The 19,101-nt window shown below is 43.3% G+C and overlaps 1 protein-coding gene across 2 annotated transcripts in view; it reads right to left on the reverse strand.

The window, feature by feature from the left end:
• LOC143807719 (uncharacterized) overlaps positions 1–19,101 on the reverse strand; it is a 345,126-nt gene that overhangs the window by 181,526 nt on the left and 144,499 nt on the right. For both annotated transcript variants that reach the window (XM_077289578.1, XM_077289579.1), the window contains 4 exons: positions 14,178–14,227; positions 13,414–13,584; positions 12,999–13,116; positions 2,248–2,410 (listed from right to left, as the gene is read on the reverse strand). In XM_077289578.1, coding sequence (XP_077145693.1) covers positions 2,248–2,410; positions 12,999–13,116; positions 13,414–13,584; positions 14,178–14,227 — 502 coding nt within the window. The remainder of the gene's footprint in view (positions 1–2,247; positions 2,411–12,998; positions 13,117–13,413; positions 13,585–14,177; positions 14,228–19,101) is intronic.

A 19,101-nucleotide genomic window follows, 5' to 3' on the forward strand; every position in this document is an offset into this window, starting at 1 on the left:
ATACACTCACATTACATTACATGTACATAATCATATACACCGTGTTCCACATTATTATGCAAATGCTATTTTTCTCAGATTTTCCTTAATGTTCGATAGAAATGAGTCAGTAAAATGTTCAAATCACCAACTATTAATACATCATATTTTATTGGACAAACCTCCCAATGAGAACAGTATTTTTTTTGAAAACTAAAAAAACCCTCAAAAACTCAAAATGCACTGTTCCAAATTATTATGCCCAACAACTCGTAAAATTGTATAGGTTGTAAAGAACTAAAAAAATTGTCATTTGTTAAATTTGCAGCATTAAGACGTCACATTTACTGAAATCAAACTTCTTAACAGGCCAAGTTACATGTTAACATAGGAGCCCTTCTTTGATGTCACCTTCACATTTCTTGCATCACTTAAACTCGTAAGTTTGTGGGTAGTTTGTACTTGAATTCCTTTTCAGGAAGTCAGAATAGCCTCCCAGAGCTGCTGTTTTGATGTGAACTGCCTCCCACCCTCATAGATCTTTTGCTTGAAGACACTCCAAATCTTCTCATTAGGATTGAGGTCAGGGGACGATGCTGACCACACCATGATTTTTTTCCTTTTATGCCCATAGCAGCCAATTACTCAAAGATATTCTTTGCAGCATGAGATGGTGCATTGTCAGCATGAATGCAGATGATTTTGCTATGGATAGCAGTTTTTCTTTTTGTATCATGGAAGAAAGTGGTCAATCAAAAACTCCATATATCTTGCGATGGTCATTTTCACACCTCAGGGACCCTTTAAGCACCCTTCCTATGATTCTGGCCTCAAACATGACTCTGCCACTTCCTCGCTGACGTCGCAGCTTTGTTGGGACATTGTGGCCATCCACCAAGCATCCACTACTCCATCCAACTGAACCATTGAGGGTTGCACTGCACTCATCAGTAAAAAATACAGTTTTAAAATTAGTCTTCATATATGTCTGGGCCCACTGCAACCGTTTCTGCTTGTAAGCACTGTTTAGGGGTGGCCGAATGTAGGTTTATACACAACTGCAAGCCTCTGTAAAATCCTACACCTTGTGTTTTGTGGGACTCCAGAGGCACCAGCTTCAAATACCTGTTTGCTGCTTTGTAACGCTATATTAGCAGCTGCTCTCTTAATCCGATGAATTTGTCTGGCAGAAACCTTCCTTATTATGCCTGTATCTGCATGAACCCGTGTGCACTTATCAGCCACAAATTTCTTCACAATATGATGATCACACATAAGTTTTTGTGAAATATCTAATGTTTTTACACCTTATCTAAGGCATTGCACTGATGCTTTTCAGCAACAGAGAGATCGTTTTTCTTTCACATATTGCTTGAAACCTGTGGACTGCTTAATAATGTGGAACGTCCATCTTAAAGGGAACAACCTTTTGGGCCTGATATACAGCATTATATAGTGCTGTATATATGCTCCCAATCCAACCTGCAAGAGAAGAAAAAGACCTTTTATTATATTCACCTGTGGGGAGTCACTGGTCTTGGTCCGGCAGTGGATGACGTGTGCATCTCCCTACATAATGCACAGTCTTCCCACAGGCTCTTTGACTTTTCCCAGGGTCTTCGCAATGCGGTAATTTGCTGTGCCCTCTTCAGGGCAGAGAAGTACACCTGTGCAAGAGAGCAATGCCGGCGAGTCTGTGTGGATGACGTAGGGATGTGTCATCCACACAAAGCAAGAAGGAGAACAACAAGAAGAAGAGAGGCGCCAGCCAAGACCAGAGACACCATTTGTACCGGACTGCTCCACAGGTGACTATACTTAAAGGTCTTTATATTGTCTTGCAGGTTGGGTTGGTGGCATATATACAGCATTATAGAATGGACTGAAAGGTGGTGGTGTTATCTCATATTGGTCAAACCTGGTTCGATTTAGGTAGTTTTCTTTTGAACCTGATCCAAAGAGCCCTCATACACTATGCCATCCATGAGTTTATGGGAAAAACATCAAATTACATCTTTATGACACTTAAATCCAATCTGATTAAAATTTGGAATACGGTCTACTACTCATACTACATTGAAAAAATGAAATTAAAAAAATATAAATGGGAGTACTTCTTTAATATTGTTTCCATGCTTGAATACTGATTTACACATTGTAATAAAAGATAATTGAATAAAAAATAGAAACATGAGTTTATCAAACACGTAATCGAACCCTAGATTAGCTTCATTAATAAAGACAGTTTCGGATTAGTGTGTGTTTTACCTATTCCTTCTGTGCCTCCCCAGTCAGCTGTTAAATCCCTGTTCAATACACTACCAAATCCACCGCACGAATTTCCCAATTGGGCAAAACTGAGTACATATGAAACAATATCATGTAGGGCGGCTATGATCTGTAGAGTCTGGTACAATGCCCGATAGGCAGCCTGGCAACAAAAAAGGAAAAACTCAATGTGATAATATAAACATTTATGACAATAGAAAGCCATACCATAATCATAGATCCAAATACAGTATACAATTAATAATATGCTGTTATTTTGTAAGAGAAAAATATACAGTAATTTCATCAATTATTTACCAGGAATGCTGCCGAAATATAAAGCTATGGCTGCTAAAATATATACACAAAAACAAATGTGTAGCCACAAGAATTGTGCTTTTATACTGATATTGTTTAAACCCTGTCTGTATTATTTAGTGAACTATTCATTAACAAATTGTATTTTATTTAGTATTAAAGTAATTGACCTCCTATACCTGAAATGCTACCTCATCTGAGAGGAGTATAATGTAGGAAAAGAGACCCTGATTCCACCAATGTTTAACCTAGTTTACTTGGTGCGCAGTTGTGACACAATCAGAGTTTTTACAGAAGATGTGTCATGTAGCAGTGCTCAGAAAGCTAACCCCTCTCTCACAACAGCTTTCTGTGTACATTGTCTATTGACAATAAGTTTCTTGTCAGAGGAGGGGGCAGAGTTGGACCACTTGGCATAAGGAAGCTAGTTTGGGCAGTGATAATTTCTTGGTTATAAAACACTAATTATATGGAAACTACAGCACACAACCTAATAAGTGACACATCATTGTCTTGGCTCCTACCTCATGGTGTCCTCAGATTACACAGTAAAAACCTGCTGACAGATTTCTGTAAGCCATGAATGTGTAACTTTTATCACCTGCAATTTACTGAAAGATTTTAACAGCATTCTAAACAAAGCACCATTGATTTAGAAAGCAGTAGCAGTTCTGGCTATTTTAACCCCCTGCAGTCTAAGATAAGTGCTTATCTACACATATTCAGTGAATGGCCCACTGTGCAACGCATGTGCAAATTGGGGCAGCCAGTGTATGGATGACCAGAGTTTTCTCAAATAAATGAGCAGCCATACAAGGCATTGGATAGACTTTGCCTTCTGTTCTGATTTATAGAAGCAGACCCCACAATTATAAGGAATCTGTCAGTAGGGTCATATGAAGCTGAATAAAATGATACCTTGATTTCTGTAATTTAATCATTTATGCCAGAGGAATACACATTTTTCTTATACAACAGGTGATATAAGTATTGAACACGTCACCAATTTTTCTAAGTAAATACAGCTCTGGCAAAAATTAAGAGATCACCACATCAAAACCCTGTCATGGGCAGCCCAATCTCCAGACCTGAACCCCATTGAAAACCTCTGGAATGTAATCAAGAGGATGATGGATAGTCACAAGCCATCAAACCAAGAAGAACTGCTTACATTTTTGCGCCAGGAGCAGTGTGAAAGACTGGTGGAAAGCATGACAAGACGCATGAAAGCTGTGATTAAAAATCATGGTTATTCAACAAAATATTGATTTCTGAACTCTTCCTGAGTTAAAACATTAGTATTGTTGTTTCTAAATGATTATGAACTTGTTTTCTTTGTATTATTTGAGGTCTCAAAGCTCTGTTTGTTTGTTTTTTTAATCTTGACCATTTCTCCTTTTCAGAAAAAAAACCCCAAAATTTATTGCTTGGAAATTCGGAGACATGTTGTCAGAAGTTTATAAAATAAAAGAACAATTTACATTTTATTCAAAAATATACCTATAAAGAGAAAAATGTGAAAAACTGAACATTTTGCAGTGGTCTCTTAATTTTTGCCAGAGCTGTATATTTCTAAAGTTGCTATTGACATGAATTTCTCACCAGATGTCAGTAACAACCCATCCAATCGACGCCGGCAAAGAAATCAAGCCATAGATGTGCATAAATTATGTGTAATAATGAGCAATGACACAGGGAAAAAGTATTGAACAAATGAAGAAAGATGGGAGCAAAAAGCCATGGAATGTCAGAGTGGACATTTCAGGATGACAATTATCTCAACACATAGCCATGGAAACTCTCAATTGTTTTCCAAGAAATAAAATAAAGCTACTATAATCACCAAGCCAATCACCTGATCTGAATACAATCAAAAATGTATGGAAGTCACTAAAGCTCAGAGTTCATAGAAGGAGCCCACAGAACCTTCATGATTTGAAGAGTGTTTGTGTTGAGTAATGGGCTAAACTCACACCCGAGCAATGTACTGTAAGGCAACTAGTTTCTCCATACAAGAGGCATTTTGAAGCTGTCATCACCATGAAAGGCTTTTGCAAGAAGTATTACCGTACAGTACATACCAAAAGTTTGGACACACCTTCTCATTTAAAGATTTTTCTGTATTTTCTTGACTATGAAAATTGTACATTCACACTGAAGGCATCAAAACTATGAATTAACACATGTGGAATTATATACTTAACAAAAAAGTGTGAAACAACTGAAATTATGTCTTATATTCTAGGTTCTTCAAAGTAGCCACCTTTTGTTTTGATGACTGCTTTGCACGCTCTTGGCATTCTCTTGATGAGCTTCAAGAGGTAGTCACCGGGAGTGGTTTTCACTTCACAGGTGTGCCCTGTCAGGTTTAATAAGTGGTATTTCTTGCCTTATAAATGGGGTTGGGACCATCAGTTGTGTTGTGCAGAAGTCTGGTGGATACACAGCTGATAGTCCGACTGAATAGACTGTTAGAATTTGTATTATGGCAAGAAAAAAGCAGCTAAGTAAAGAAAACGAGTGGCCATCATTGCTTTAAGAAATGAAGGTCAGTCAGTCCAAAAAATTGGGAAAACTTTGAAAATGTCCCCAAGTGCAGTGGCAAAAACCATCAAGCGCACTATGAAACTGGCTCACATGAGGACCGCCCCAGGAAAGGAAGACCAAGAGTCAACGCTGCTTCTGAGGACAAGTTTATCTGTCACCAGCCTCAGAAATCGCAGGTTAACAGCAGCTCAGATTAGAGGCCAGGTCAATGCCACACAGAGTTCTAGCAGCAGACACATCTCTACAACAACTGTTAAGAGGAGACTTTGTGCAGCAGGCCTTCATGGTAAAATAGCTGCTAGGAAACCACCGCTAAGGACAGACAACAAGCAGAAGAGACTTGTTTGGGCTAAAGAACACAAGGAATGGACATTAGACCAGTGGAAATCTGTGCTTTGGTCTGATGAGTCCAAATTTGAGATCTTTGGTTCCAACCACCGTGTCTTTGTGCGACGCAGAAAAGGTGAACGAATGGACTCTGCATGCCTGGCTCCCACCGTGAAGCATGAAGGAGGAGGTGAGATGGTGTGGGGGTGCTTTGCTGGTGACACTGTTGGGGATTTATTCAAAACTGAAGGCATACTGAACCAGCATGGCTACCACAGCATCTTGCAGCGGCATGCTATTCCATCCGGTTTGCGTTTAGTTGGACCATCATTTATTTTTCAACAGGACAATGACCCCAAACACACCTCTAGGCTGTGTAAGGGCTATTTGACCAAGAAGGAGAGTGATGGGGTGCTACGCCAGATGACCTGGCCTCCAGTCACCAGACCTGAACCCAATCGAGATGGTTTGGGGTGAGCTGGACCGCAGAGTGAAGGGAAAAGGGCCAACAAGTGCTAAGCATCTCTGGGAACCCCTTCAAGATTGTTGGAAGACCATTCCCGGTGACTACCTCTTGAAGCTCATCAAGAGAATGCCAAGAGTGTGCAAAGCACACTTCACACTTTTTTGTTAAGTATATAATTCCACATGTGTTAATTCATAGTTTTGATGCCTTCAGTGTGAATGTACAATTTTCATAGTCACGAAAATACAGAAAAATCTTTAAATGAGAGGGTGTGTTCAAACTTTTGGTCTGTACTGTATATGCTCGACCCAAGTATAAGTCGAGACACCTACCGTATTTTTCAGCGTATAAGACAACTGGGCGTATAAGACGACCCCCAACTTTTCGGGGGTCATCTTATACACCGGGTGTCTTCTTATACAGCGTGTGCAGGGAGCGGTCTCGGATGGTTCCCAGGGTCTGGAGGAGAAGAGACTCTCCTTCAGGTCCTGGGACCCATATTCGTGTAAAAAAAAATAATAAAAATAAAAAATATGGATATACTTACCTTTTGATGGCCCCCAGAGTTCTCCCGGTTCTCAGCGGTGCATGTGGCGGCTTCCGTTCCCAGGGATACATTGCATGCCGTGAAGGACCGCGACGTCACAAAGGTCCTTCGCGGCGCACAATACATCCCTGGGAATGGAAGCCGCCACATGCACCGCTGAGAACCGGGAGAACTCCGGGGGCAGTCGGAAGGTAAGTATATCCATATTTTTTATTTTTATTCTTTTTTTTAACACGAATATGGATCCCAGGGCCTGAAGGAGAGTCTCCTCTCCTCCAGACCCTGGGAACCATCCGGGACCGCTCCCTGCACCATATGCAGCAACCTCAGAGCTCCGCACATGCCGTACCCGGCGTATAAGACGACCCCCGACTTTTGAGAAGATTTTCAGGGGTTAAAAAGTCGTCTTATAAACTGGAAAATATGGTAATTGTTTTCACAAAAAACTGGGAAAACTTATTGACTCTAGTATAAGCCTCCTCATCCCTATGCTGGTATGCATGGCTCCTCATCCCTATCTTGGTATGCATGGCTCCTCATCCCTATCCTGGTATGCATGGCTCCTTATCCCTATCCTGGTATGCTTGGCTCTTCATCCCTATCCTGGTATGCATGTTCCCCTCATCCCCATCCTGGTATTCATGACCCCCTCATCCCTATCCTGGTATGAATGGCTCTTCATCCCTATCCTGGTATGCATGTCCCCGCCTCATCTCCATCCTGATATGCATGGCCTCATCCCTATCCTGGTATGCATGGCTCCTCATCCCTATCCTGGTAAGCATGGCTCTTCATCCCTACCCTGGTATGCATGTCCCCCTCATCCCCATCCTGGTATGCTTGTCTCCCGCCTCATCCCCTATCCTGGTATGCATAGCCTCCTCATCCCTATCCTGGTATGCATGGCTCTTCATCCCTACCCTGGTATGCATGGCCCCCTCATCCACATCCTGGTATGCATGGCCCCCTCATCCCTATCTTGGTATGCATGGCTCTTCATCCCTATCCTGGTATGCATGTCCCCCGCCTCATCCCCATCCTGGTATGTATGGCTCCTCATCCCTATTCTGGTATGCATGGCCCCCTCATCCACATCATGGTATGCATGGCTCCTTATCCTTATGCTGGTATGCATGGCCTCTTCATCCCTATCCTGGTATGCTTGGACCCATCATCCCTACACTGGTATGTATGGCTCCTCATTCCTATCCTGGTATGTATGGCTCCTCATCCACATCATGGTATGCATGGCTCCTTACCCTTATCCAGGTATGCATGGCCTCCTAATCCATATCTTGGTATGCAAGGCCTTCTCATTCTTATCCTCGTATGCATTGCTCCCTCATCCCTATCCTGGTATTCATGGCTTCTGATCCCTATCCTGGTACGCATGGCTTTTCATCCCTATCCTGGCATGCATGGCTCCTCATCCCTATCCTGGTATTCATGGCTTCTCATCCGTATCCTGGTATGCATTGCCCCCAGCAGAAAAATGTTTTAAAAAAAAATTCTACTTACCGTCCCTGTGCTCCCTCGCAGCATCTTGTTCCGATTCCAGCAGCTGCAGTGGCAGGGCGATGACATGTGCCTGCTGCCAAAGAGAAATGAATATTCACTGCGCTCCACTCCCATGGGCATGGAGGGCAGTGCGTATTCATTCCCTTACGTAGCGGGCACACATGATCGCCCAGCCACTGCAGGAAGCTGGCAGCTGCGACCACTATGCCCGCTATTGAAGAGAATATTAATTTCTCTTTGGCAGCGGGCACAGGCTTTAGCCACAAAAGCCAGTTCCTGCCTCCTGTGACAATCTGCTCCGCCGCTGCCACTACCCCTCCATCTTCTGGTATCCTCACTCAAGTATAAGCAAAGGAAGGCATTTTCAGCACAAAAAATGTGGTGAAAAACTTAGCTTATATTCGAGAACATACAGTAATTAAACTTCAGATATTGATAAAATTCAAAAGAAGCATATATAATATGATATCAAAAAAGGCAGTCAGAGGGGGTACTTATCATTCAGATGTCATGTGATCGCTACGCATTTCACCACACGGCTCGTCAGGAGGTTAGATAGATAGATATTGCTTGGTGCTGGCATATTATTATATATGCTTCTTTTGACTCTTATCAATATCTGAATATCTAAATATCTGATCAACCATGTTTATGAATACTGTTCACTGGGGTTAGCCGTTATTAGGGTTTCCCAGGGTCAGCCTCCGTTGAGCGGGGGCACCATATCCGCTGACAAGTAGGGTGCCAACCTCCGCTGTGTAGGCAGGGTTCAGCATAGGTACAGTTCAGAGGGGTCTATCTATCTTAAAGTTTTTAACTTCATCTACTATAATCAGGCATTGTGAGTCATCTTTTCCCCTGACCTGATATACACCTGCACTTCCCTTTTTTCTGACTGTCAATATTTAGTACTGACCTCAAATGGTATGAAAGATGATAAACCATCACTTATCACAAGGGTATTATAGGGCAGTAGGGTCAGTCACCATTGAGCGGGGGTGCAATTCTCGTATAGGTTGTATATAGGGTGCCAACCTCCGTAGGCAGGCAGGTGATCAGGTAAGGGTACAGAATATCCATAGGCAGGGCCGGACTGGCCATCGGGCATTTCTGGAAAATGCCAGAAGGGCCGGTCCCTGTAGTGGGCCGCTCGATCTGTTGCCCCCTTCATGCTGTCAGCCGGCGTTCTGTTTTCTCCTGCCAGCGCACTAGGCAGCATCAGCTTGCCTTGTGCACAGGATCGCGCTGCACTTCTAAAATCACTGCGGCCGCCACGCAGTAGACAGGATGAAGTTGATGGTCTGAACACCAGCGGCAGCTGTCATGGTAACATAGACACAGGGCAGGGGGAGAGGCGCGCTCTGCTCTTCTGTGCTGCTGGGACGGGACCCTGCCACTTACGGCAGCCGGGGGTCAGGAGTCAGGACATCAGACACCCACTTCCTCCTGTCCAGCCAGGCGGCAGGGACAGAAAGGATTTACGAGCTGCTGATAACTTTTCCCTGAGTGCATGGAGCTGAAGCATAGAAAGTCCGGAGTTGTACCTGGAACTAGCTAAGAGGCAAGCACTAATAGAATTAAGAAAAAAAGCTGTGTCTACTCTTCTTTCACAGCACTAGCTCAAAAAAACACCACTCCTGTGGTGAACTATACTCCCAGCATGCCATAGGAGCTGCAGTACATGCTGGGAGTTATAGTTCTCAAAAGCAGGGAAAAGGCTATGTGCACACGTAGTTTTGATGGCTGCGGATTTTTCCGCAGCGGATTTCAGATGAAATCTGCAGGTAAAAGGCACTGCGTTTTACCTGCAGATTTACAGCGAACTTACCGCAGATTTTGTGCGGATTCCACCTGCGGTAAACCGCAGCAGATTCCGCACAAAGAGTTGACATGCTGTGGAATGTAACCCGCAGCGTTTCCGCGCGTTTTTTTCTGCAGCATGGGCACAGCGGATTGCGTTTTCCATAAGTTTACATTGTACTGTAAACGCATGGAAACCTGCTGCAGATCCGCAGCAAAATCCACGACGTGTGCACATAGCCTAATAGTCAACCATGGGACATAGATGGCACCTGTGCGATCTTAAAGGAAATCTGATGGCTGAGGGTATGTTTCCACTTGGCGTATTTGCTGTGGATTTGATGCAGTGTCCTATCCGCAGCAGCCAGATGTTACAGCATAGTGGATGGGATTATGAAATCCCATCTCCACTAAGCGTGCACTGACACCTCCACAACATCATCCCAGGTCCTGCGCACACAGCATCCCTGGGAACGGAAGGCGCCGCGTGCACTGTTGAGAGGCGGGAGGACTCCGGGGGACGCCGGAAGGTAAGTATATCAATATTTTTTATTTTAATTCTTTTTTTTTTTTTTTTTTTTTTACAGGGATATGGTGCTCAGTCCATGGAGGAGAGTCTCCTCTCCTCCACCCTGGGTACCAACCGCACATGATCCGCTTACTTCCCGTGTGGTGGGCATAGCCCCTTGCGGAAAGTAAGAGGATCAATGCACTCCTAGGTGTGCAGAATCCCCGCGATTCCGCAAAATAATGAACATGCTGCGTTTTTTTCCGGAATGCTTTTCCGCTCTGGAAAAAAACACAGCATGTTCACAAAAATTGCGGAATGCATTCTAATTAATAGGATGCTTAATGTGAGCGTTTTTTCGCATTTTTATAGCGAAAAAACGCGAAAAATCCTGAACGTGTGCACTTAGCCTTAGTGTGTAACCACCGTACGACAAGTGGGCCTGTGTACCTTCAAATGCCAGGGCTGAATTTTTGTCCCAGTCCGGCCCTGTCCATAGGGTTAATGTAGTGTGCACTTTTTAGTGTGGTTTTTGTTCATGCTGTTTGTCCCTTTTAAAAGTAAACAATTAAAAGTTATATTTTATATAGCTAAACCATTGGGGTTCCTTTATGTTAGCCTTACACTGATGAACCCTTTCACAAATAGATTTGTTTGATTCTTTCAAAACAGCAGAACTGCAAGAGCTGCAGCAAATGTGTTTGTAATGAGACAAAGTTCAGTTGTATTGTTCTGTGTCAGTTACATGTCTCACACTGGTAATGCCTCTTTTAATTTAAAATAAGCTCTGGAGGCAGATTCTCATGCAGATCATTGTTAGGCCCATAGATCTTAACAGCTCATTACATATAAGAAAAACGTGGATTTCTTTGGAATAAGACATCGAAACGCAGATATCAAGATATTCAGTTTTCTATGACCTACGTGCCCATATAGACGGCTTAGCAGTGTTGATTTTACTGACAGATTCACTTTAACAAACCTCTATAATGTCCATATATCAAGATCATTAACATATTGATAAGAGCTGTAAGACAGCCCCTTCAAGGTTGTGTATTAGGAATTAGAGTGACTAGCACTGACATTTTTGTAAGAGAGTCTATCATTTCTAAACCTTAAATTGTGCTATTTGGACATTCATATAGGGGACTTGGCCTCTAACAAAATCATACTAGTAATCATACTGACCAAAAAGCAGTGGACAGCGGATGCTGAATGGAGAGGAGATGAGAGGGCACGCACATGGACATGTGGGCATGGCTGTCTCTGTGCCCTCTCATCAACTTCTGTCAGCTTTGCCCACCCACTGCTTTGTGATCCTGGGTGACCCTATAAACAGGAGAAGGGGGTGAGAACTTTGTACTTCCACACACTGACATCGTGTTTCCTCACAGCTCCAGCAGTGTCAGTGCTTGCAGGGCTGGGGACTAGGATCAGACAGAGTTCCAATGCGAGCGCTGTCAATCACCATACGAGGAGGAGCTGAGGATAGTAATATTGGATGGTCACCTCTCAGCTCTGACAAGGGTACACTGACGCCCCTTCATTCACATATGTAATCAAATAGTTTTTAAAAACACCAAATTAGTAAAATTTACAATACTGATGATTTTTTAAGGGGGCTAAGTCCCCTGATTGTGCACATAGTTAAATTTCTGTTTTTGGGGGTGACAGATTCCTTTTAATTGCAGTTATGTCCTCCTAATAAAATCTCTACAGCAGTCATTTGCCTTTCGTCACATGACTGTAAAAAGATAAGGCTACGTTCACATTTGCGTTGTGCGCCGCAGCGTCGGCGCCGCAGCGCACAACGCAAACAAAAACGCGGCAAAACGCACGCTAAAACGCTGCGTTTTGCGCCGCATGCGTCGTTTTTGGCCGCAAGTTGGACGCAAAAAAAATGCAACTTGATGCGTTTCTTGCGTCCAACGCTTGCGGCCATGCGGCGCTAAACGCAGCACAACGCATGTCCATGCGCCCCCATGTTAAATATAGGGGCGCATGACGCATGCGGCGCCGCTGCGGCGCCCGACGCTGCGGCGCTGACCGCAAATGTGAACGTAGCCTTAGTATGACTATTCACCACAAAACACTGAGGTCCCGAGACAAACATTTTTAACATCATATTTGAGTTCATGAATTATTTTGTGGGAATAAATACAGCGATGATTGCTTCACAAAACCCACAAACAATGCAATTACTTAAATGGAATCTGTCACCAGGTTTGTGCTGTCCCATCTGAGAGCAGCACAATGTAGGGGCAAATACCCTGATTTCAGCAATGAATCACTTACTGAGCTGCTTGCTGTCATTTTGACAAAATCCCAGGTCTATCAGTTCTCTAATGCTGAGCTCTGTATAACCCCGCCCACATCACTGATTGGCTGCTTTCTTTGTACACTGTGCAAAGGCAGAAAGCTGCCAATCAGTGGTGGGGGCGGGGTTATACAGAGCTCATAAGTATGGAGGACTACCTGAAAGCAGGTTTACTAGTCTTCTAGTGATGATCTCCTGCTGATAAAACAGTGATTGTATCAAAACAACAGTAGGCAGCCCAGCTGAAATCAGGTCTCTTGTCTCCACATTATGCTGCACTCAGAAAAGGTGGCAAAAACCTGACAACAAATTTTCTATAACTTTGTTTCCACGTAATCAGCTTGATATTCAAATAGTAAAACAACCTATACATGTTAAAGGCAAATTAAAATATTGTTACCACCTTTTCTGGTAGCATCTGAAACATAGAAAGTACTTCCGATGAGTAAGGGATATACCACAAATTAACAAAAATGCGTCCATCATCTGACAGTAAGGTATGTGGGCGCTCCTGAAATATTCTGCAGATCAGAAAAGGCAAAAGTTATTTTCAAATACTGTTATTCAGGCACCGCAAAGTAATATATTATATAGGTGATGCGCCTTAAAGTCATGCACTTAATGAGCGGGTGCTATTTATATAATACATAATGTTGTTGTGATGGGCATTGCAGGTTTAATGGCATGCAGATATATGGAGCACTGGTATGACAATGCCGTGTAATCTGATGACGAGAACAACTCCAATTACAGCATAATAAGGGAGATGCTAATAAAGACGGGCAATAAAATCTTACATGGTGAAGGCCTCTACAAACCTGGGATCTGCCTGCGGCGCCTCTTTAATAATAGTTTTCCTCACTTGAGGTTGCCCTATGATGAAATAGGTTTTACAAATAAGTGGAAACTCTTCAAGCAGTTGTTTCAAGCTGTTGCAGTAAGCGATGATTTGTCCACGAAGCGAATAGATGGAAATCCTTCTGGTTAATCTAAACAATAGGGAGCACACACCCTTCTGATTAGTTAATTGTGATAAACATACAAGGCTAAAGATTCCAAATGATCCAATTTTATTGTGATATTTTTTGTGCATTTGATATGCAGAATTGGACGAAAACCATTTCCAGAAGTACTGTATCCAGTGTTTGCATTGATTTAAAAGGAATCTGTCAGCACAATACGACTGATCAAACCAAGCACAGGTGCTCCGAGCAGCCTTGGAGTGGCTAAGCAACTTTTTTTCATATTTCCACCTATTTGTTTTACCTTTACCTCTGCTCTCCACAGGCTCTTGTAAAGTCGGAGGTGGAAAGTCCTCTGCCACACTAATAGTGCACCAAGCATCTGTGCTTTGTTTGAACAGTCAGGAAGAGGAGAGGTTTTTGCTAAATCAATAAATAATTCCGTGTGTATAGAAATGGAAAAAAATAAAACCGCTGCCAAAGTTAGACTAAGCTTACACTATAGTGACCCCACATACAGGCAAGACCAGAAAACAATATGTGTAATATAAAGATAAGATGACATAGATGCATGCTCAGATAGCAAGAATATCAATACGCAGCACGTCGAGATCACTCACTTCTGACAATAATCTGTTACAAGCTCTCGTTTCACTTTTTCCACTTCTTCCTGCAAAACAAAAGCTCATTTTACATTGTACTGTATGTTGTGGTGTTTGCACAGTGTAAACTCTCTGTATAGAAAATACGTTCTGTTAATACACATAAGCACTGAGCAGTCACCACCTGCAATCTCCGAGTAAGCTCTGCAAATTCTGGGTCACTGATCTCCAGTGATCTGAAGCTAGTAAAAGTCTAGGAATTTCTTGGTGACTGCTAACACATAGTTTAAAAATGGACTGTGCTGCAAAAATTGATTTCCTGACTATGCTCTAAGAAAATATCTAGTGGAGGGACTTACGGGAGGCGGAGCCTGACGATGGCCGCTTTCTAAAAGAGCTCCTGGACCACAGGCGTTATACAGGCAAATATACGCCGAACTGCCTCACCGAGAGGCCAGGATAAGGTCCGGACAAGGATCTACAACAGCAGATCCAGCTCTCCGGCCGCCTCGGAGTCACTAGGCGCAGGCAGCGCCGCAGGCGGCACCGCTCATACCGGGTGGCCAGAAGCAGGAGACGGAGTTGGTGAGGGAAGGGTGTGCCACGCAACCCCTGGAGGATCAAGGAGACTCACCAGACTTTCACAGGAGGAAGGTGAGCGGTATCGGAGGGAAACCGCGGTGTCCCCGGCTCGCTGGCGGTAGGAGCAGTGGATAAGGGAGAAGGTGCAGGAGGCGGAGACGGGCCAGCGCCATCTTGCGAAAAAGCGCGCCAGACCTCGGTGAGTCTCTGCTAGGCTGATCTCGCAGCACTACGCGCCTGAGCCTGCAGCAACGCTGACCACCATTGCCTGTCAGCTGTAGACAGATCAGTATTATAAGAAGGGGAACTACAGATCCTTCTTCTTTCAGTAAAGCAACTGTAGGAGGTTAATGACAGCGCCCACTTAGTATGGAGGGAAGCAGAGGACGCTGAAGTAAATCACAAGACCCTCCAACTCAAATTCAAATGTAATAGACGCCTCTTACGATATCACTGACACCTTTACTCAATATTTCAGGCATTTAACTCATTATGGATAAATTCGTGGGCAAAAATGTAAAGTCTGGCAGAAGCTCTACACGTAACCAGGCAGGCACATCTCCAACGTCACAAAACGCTGATGTTAATAGCGTTGTCGGCCTTGTTGCATCTGGGTGGAGAGGGGCTCCCAGTGGAGATACAGGAACATCCTTCATTGTGGCAAACGATATTGATTTGGAGACGCTGGTAATCCTGGATTCTTGAGGGGTACTGCACCATCGGTCTACAAACATTTGGCCATTCAGGGATGTAAGCAGGTAATAGATCTGCTAGACCTCAACTTTTCTGTGCTCTCCTTTGAAACAGCATCACTGCGTTTTCCATTATTTGGAAATAGTCCTTTCCTGTTCTTTCAAGCGAGAAGCCTGGTACAAAAGTGTTTGCCGTCCGGTGAGGTGGGGGAGGGAAAGACTAACCTGGATGGGTTTATTAGAAATGCAAGATCTCAACCGGCCTCTATAAGCAGCATATACTCGGTGTTACGCAAAAAAGGGTTATGGGAGGGGAAAACCACAGGATTAGCAAAATGGTCAAAGGACCTTCTGGGCCTGGGGGTGGAGGACTGTTGTGAATTCCGTTCTCGAACTCCCTCCTGTGGTCATGAATGGTACTTCGGTGAGTTCTGTCCGTGGACTCCCTCTGGTGGCTGTGAGTGGAGCTGCTGGTTCTGAGATTCCTTCTCCAGCTGCCCTCGCTTAGGGCTAGGCTGGATTCTCTATTTAACTCCACTCAGATCGTTATTCCTTGCCAGCTGTCAATGTTCTAGTACTGGTTCAGATCTCTCCTGGATCTTTCTGAGGACCTGTCTACTTCAGCACAAGCTAAGTTCCTGCTTGTTCAATTGTTACATATGGTTTTTCTTGCTAAGTCCTAGTCCAGCTTGCTATCATGAAACTACCTGGCTAGCTGGAAGCTCTGGGGGTGCAGAGTGGCACCACCGCATCGTGAGTCGGTGCGGGGGTATTTTTTGCACACTCTGCGTGGTTTTTGTAGCTTTTTATGTTGACCGCAAAGATCCCTTTTCTATCCTCAATCTGTTTAGTTAGTCTGGCCTCTCTTTGCTAAAAACTATTTCATCCTGTGTTTGTGATTTCCTCTTATCTCACAGTCAATACTTGTGGGGGGCTGCTTTTACCTTTGGGGAAATTTCTCTGAGGCAAGTGAGGCTTTGTTTCCTTTCTTTAGGGGTAGTTAGCTCTTAGGCTGTGAAGAGGCGTCTAGGCAGAGTCAGGCACGCTCCATGGCTATTTCTAGTTGTGTTGATAGGAGTAGGATTTGCGGTCAGCAGAGTTCCCATTTCTCCAGAGCTCGTCCTGATTCCGTGTTTAACTATCAGGTCATTCCTGGTGCACCTAACCACCAGGTCCATAACAGAGGACTTCCTTGAAGCTACTACTGCGCAAAGAAAAATTCTGTCATATAGCAGCTACACTGACATGGCTCTTTTAATCTTACATAGGGCCTATATTACACCCTATTTGCAGTCTATGATTTCTCCCTCCACTATTTACTTGTGCTCCAAATGCAAAAAGCGCAGCACTGATATATATCACCACTTATGGAGTTGTTCAAAAATTCCGGAGTTGTGGATTACCGTTCATAACGAACTTCAGAGATTATGTGGGGTCAGTTTTACACTTACACCACAATGGGCCATTTTCAACATTTTAGATGAGGCTCATCATAACTTGCCCAAACATATTAAAGCAATATTCACGATATGGGCCTCGGCAACCAGGAAAAGTATCTTGCAACAATGGCTAAGTCCCACAATCCCATCACTCTCTCTCATCCACACTAAGATTGGGTTCTTGTTCAGAATGGAATGGATGGATGCATTGACTAACAAGGAAAAGATGTCAGGTAAATTCCTGACTACATGGTCTCTTTTTATTCCGTCTCTCCCTCTAGAAACTAGGGAAAAGCTGAAAGCCCAATTTGAAAATACCCAATGGTATCTGCTACAAAGGATAGGTGGCAACACCCCAATTCCATAACGTATCTTATTTGTGTTGCGCACGAGGAGAAAAGATTTTTGGGGAGGGTTTGGGGTGGGATACAGGTTGCAAAAATTTGTTATTACTGTATATTTGTTTTGTTATCCTTTAAAAATTCAATAAACATAATTACAAAAAAAAAAAGAAAATATCTAGTGAGTATATTACTACTTTTAAAGGTTACTTTTCTATAATCAGAGATTGCCATTATCAAGGGATTATATGGATATAAATATCTACCCGACTACAGATTACAATTGAATGCAAATGTTGATATGTGTTGGATCAAATATGAGTTTGGAAGTGTCAAAAAGTATTTTTATTCTAGATTCCTTTTGTAAGGAGGAGTTGACCCAATCCATTGTTGACAAAAATGATAATTTCTCTAAGGGCTCAAACTCATCTGCGAGAAAAATGGACAAGTGCAATCTGATGAAAAAATTGGATTGCACTCGGACGAATGTTATTCTATGAGTCCCTGCTCATCTGCGATTTTTTTTCTCAGTTGAAATGGGACTGAGAAAAAAATCGCAGCATGCTGATAAAAAGAATCGCATGGCCCTCGGACCACGCGAGTGCCTTCTGATTTTTAAAAACACATTTCCTTTGAAAAGCCGGCAATTCATCTGCCACATACAGTAAAATCACAGCATCACCATACGGGATAGATTACAAAGAGTGTATACACATAGAATAGATAGATATAATGATGTCAGTGACATATACAATTAGTACAGTATGTGTGCAGCTTACTGTACATGTATATAATAAATGATTATTTTTCTGAAAAAACTTGAGTGGACTCCCAAGTAATTTTCCACACCAGCAGAGGGAAAGCTGAAGGCTGGAGACAGATGTTTTAGCCTGGGAAGGGAGTGATACCTGTGGAGCTTCTCAGGCTATTAATATCAGCTCACAACTGTATAATTAGCCTTTACTGATTATTAAAATGGGGGACCCCCCAAACAAAATGACATAGGATCTCTCTATAATTGATAACCAACAAATACTAGGCAGACAGCTGCGGGCTGATATTAATAGCCTTAGAAGGGGCCATGGATATTGGCCCCCAGGCTAAAAACATCAGCTCTCAGCAGCCCCAGAAAATATGCATCTATAAGATGCACCAATTCTGGCACTTAGCCTCACTCTTCCAACTTTCCCTGGTGCAGTGGCAAGTGGGGTGATAGTTTGGGGGGTTAATGTCACCTTTGTATTGTCAGGTGACATCAAGCCAAGAGGTTAGTAATGAAGAGGCATCTATAAGACGTCCCCATTACTAACCCCATAGTCATATTGTAGAAAAACACACACACCCAGAAAAAGTCCTTTAATTGAAAGAATGCCACATACTCCTCTAATCAATCTTAATTAAACCATACTTACGTCATCGCCCATTCAAGTGAAGCCATTGCCCTCTGTAAGAGAATTAAAACAAACAACAATATTCCTCACCTGTCCGCTGAGAAGATAATAATCCATTTGTCCCGCGATGAGTCTAGCTCTGCTATATCTAGATGGCGAGCTCCATTGTTGCATGATGTGACTACACAGCCTACTATTCAGCAGAAACACTAAACAGCACCTGCTACCGCTGCTCAGTGTCTCGTGGTGAACTTGTATGACCTCACTGACATAACCACGAGTGTAAGAAAGTTCTTCTGCTTTCGGTGCCGTCAGAAAGGCCCTGGGAGTTCACAGCCAATGAACTCACTTCACCTAATTGACGTCAGTGCGAGCGCGGTGGGAAAATTTCTAACGGTGCTCGCGCTGATTTCGGTTACGTGAAGATGTGAAAAATCATGTCAGGGAACAGTCATAAGACCTCTGCAATATTGGTCTATCCTGCCAAAATTGTTGGT

The sequence above is a fragment of the Ranitomeya variabilis genome, chromosome 2 (assembly GCF_051348905.1).
Source record: "Ranitomeya variabilis isolate aRanVar5 chromosome 2, aRanVar5.hap1, whole genome shotgun sequence".
Taxonomy (NCBI): Eukaryota; Metazoa; Chordata; class Amphibia; order Anura; family Dendrobatidae; genus Ranitomeya; species Ranitomeya variabilis.